The sequence below is a fragment of the Cryptomeria japonica genome, chromosome 9 (genome assembly GCF_030272615.1).
Source record: "Cryptomeria japonica chromosome 9, Sugi_1.0, whole genome shotgun sequence".
Classification (NCBI taxonomy): domain Eukaryota; kingdom Viridiplantae; phylum Streptophyta; class Pinopsida; order Cupressales; family Cupressaceae; genus Cryptomeria; species Cryptomeria japonica.
This window is the reverse complement of record NC_081413.1, coordinates 421,135,530-421,138,055: the sequence shown is the minus strand read 5'-3', so window position 1 is coordinate 421,138,055 and position 2,526 is coordinate 421,135,530. Positions and strand designations below refer to the sequence as shown.

The following is a 2,526-nucleotide window of genomic DNA, read 5'->3' as shown; positions in this document are numbered from 1 at the left end:
GTATGGATTTGCTTGCCTTTCCGAGGCTTTAGGCCGAATTCCAAGGCGGAACTCAAACTTGTTTATGTAATTATTTTAATACTCCTAAGGACGGTGACCTCGGTGCACTCCTAGTAGGGGAGTGTAGTCTTTAGAGAGTGGCTCAGGACCCGGATGGTCCCGATGAGTCTAAAGTCTCTGGCTAGAGCATATCCTCTTATGAATAGATGCCTACTCCGTTTGGGTAGATGCCTATCCCGGATTGGTTAGATGAAACCTCATGTCCCGTATGGACAGATGCCTAACCCGTATGGTTAGATGCCTAGTCTTGTATGAATAGATGTCTAACCCGTATGGTTAGATGCCCATCCCGGTTGGATGAATGCCTATCCCATTTGGATAGATGTACCTGAGTATGTGGTTGAATAGAAAATAAATAAGAATAAGTAAGAATAAGAAATCAATATAAAAAAAAAACAATTAGTTGATTTTTTGGTTTAAGTTAAGTGGGTTATTACAACTAATATGAAACAAATAATAGAAATGTAAGACATGCACATTCTATTATTACATACATAATTATGTAATCATAAAGTCTAAACTATTTTAATTAAATATAATGTACGTTTATAATTATGAATGTAATATGAGAACTTCGCATGATGTTGTGAATATATATACTATGCCCTAATGTCAATTGCATGGATCCATTAAATTAACATTCAATGATTTAGAATTTATCATATATAATATACGTATCTAAATCTTTTCTTCAAATGGAATCGATCCAATGTGGAGCTGTAATCCCTGCTTTCCATATACATCTCAAACAAAAGTTTGTAACTCATACATCACAATTTGAATTAAAAAATCTTAGATCAGAACTACCTTATAAATAGCTAAAGGCATACATCCTCTCCCTTCTATACAATCTTACAATCAAAGGCATTAAAAACTTTTAAAAACAGAGCCCAAGCCAGACCAAACATTCGTCCCACATTGAACTTCATTTTCTAAGCTGGAAGGGTGGTTTCTTTTACAGGCTCTGCAGTAGTGGTGCCAACATGTTTCTCTCCACGGAAAAAGTAATTTCCAGCAAAGAATCCAACATGGATGACCATCATGTAAAATAATTTTGTAGCAGACAGAATGATGACGAAGGCTTCCAAAGCGATCTGCACAGACAATATATAATCATATATATAAAAAGCCACAAATTCTCTGCCTTTGAATACTTATAGAGGGAAGAGCTTTTCAATCAAGTAGGTTTCCAGTGTGTTAAAAACAAATGCTTTGGAGAGTTATTATAACATATATAAAATGTTCCTAACTAAAACAAAATCACATACCAGCTTTGGGCTTCTGCCATGTAAATGGATCTCTTTGCATGCCAACCTGCAGGTTTTGTAACATGCATGCTTATTAGCATAGAAAAGAATTCATTTTTGCTTACAAGTATTGTTGAGAGTTCTATTTAAATAGATCCAGGAAAAACCATTTGAAAGAGATCCTATTAAAGATTATTTTGAATATGCAAATTTTTCCAACAGTATAATTTTAATTTAAAAAACTTGTAAACTTGAATAGTTCATAACCCCTTCCCTATTTCAATCAAATGTGTTATATAATTACCCCATGGCAAGAAGAGTAAGAGCCCAAGCTGTGATGGCGGATGAAACAGTTGAAGCCAAGCTCTCTGCTGTCCACACTCTTAGATGATGGAGCCCTGAAAGACATGAAGCTGCTCCTACAACTCCTGCTATCAGGGAAAAAATGACCATAAAACCAGTGGCTTCATTCCCTATGGGGAAAAGCAATGGTGAAAACGAGAAGCCCACCGGTATGCTATTTTTGGGTCCTGCCCAAAAGAAACAGAAGCCATATACAATATCCAATCAGAAATCAAACTACATGCTACAAACCATCACCAAAAAACAATAAGAAAGATGTGCGTGTTACCAGTAACATAATGATGGTCGATGGCCTTATTGAGTGCCCATCCAGCAATGGCAGCAACAGTCACATACATGCACAAATTCAAGAGCAGCAAAAATCCAGCCAAGGATTTCACTATTCTCACACCCATTTTAAGAGAAAGGGCTATTTTCAGAGAGAGCTCCAAATGATTCAAACTGTAAAATGAACAAACAAAGTAAGCAATGCCTTTGAGTGCAATGGAGAGGATGGGAAACGGCATTTAAAGAAGGCAGAGCAATGTGAAAACGCTATTATTCCGTTTCAAAGCGACTAGTCTACCCACAGGCTGGCTATGACCCACTTTGACAAGGGAATAATATATTTTTTTCTACAGCCAAAAAAACGGCTAACTTTTGTATTTATTGAAGCTCATTGGTAGTGGAAATACAACTGTTTATCGTTGGTGTTTTGATTTTGTTGAATGGTTTAAGGAGGGAGTGATCTGTGATCATAATTGAATCCAACGGCAGGTGAGTTGTGTGTGGGCTCTGAATCAAAAGCGCTAGCTACTCAAATATTTTCTTTTAACATTTTTCTCAACAGTCCATTGCAGTACTCTCTAGTATAGTA

General features: G+C 36.5%; 1 protein-coding gene across 1 annotated transcript; it reads right to left on the bottom strand.

Annotated features, from left to right (window-relative positions):
* Positions 1–772: 772 nt before the first annotated feature.
* Positions 773–2,158, bottom strand: LOC131073431 (membrane protein PM19L). Its single transcript, XM_058009872.2, has 4 exons — positions 1,939–2,158; positions 1,612–1,837; positions 1,329–1,374; positions 773–1,154 (listed from the first exon to the last, which is right to left on the bottom strand). Exons 1-4 carry the CDS (start codon positions 2,063–2,065, stop codon positions 993–995), a joined length of 561 nt encoding a protein of 186 aa, XP_057865855.2. The 5' UTR covers positions 2,066–2,158; the 3' UTR covers positions 773–992.
* Positions 2,159–2,526: the final 368 nt, after the last annotated feature.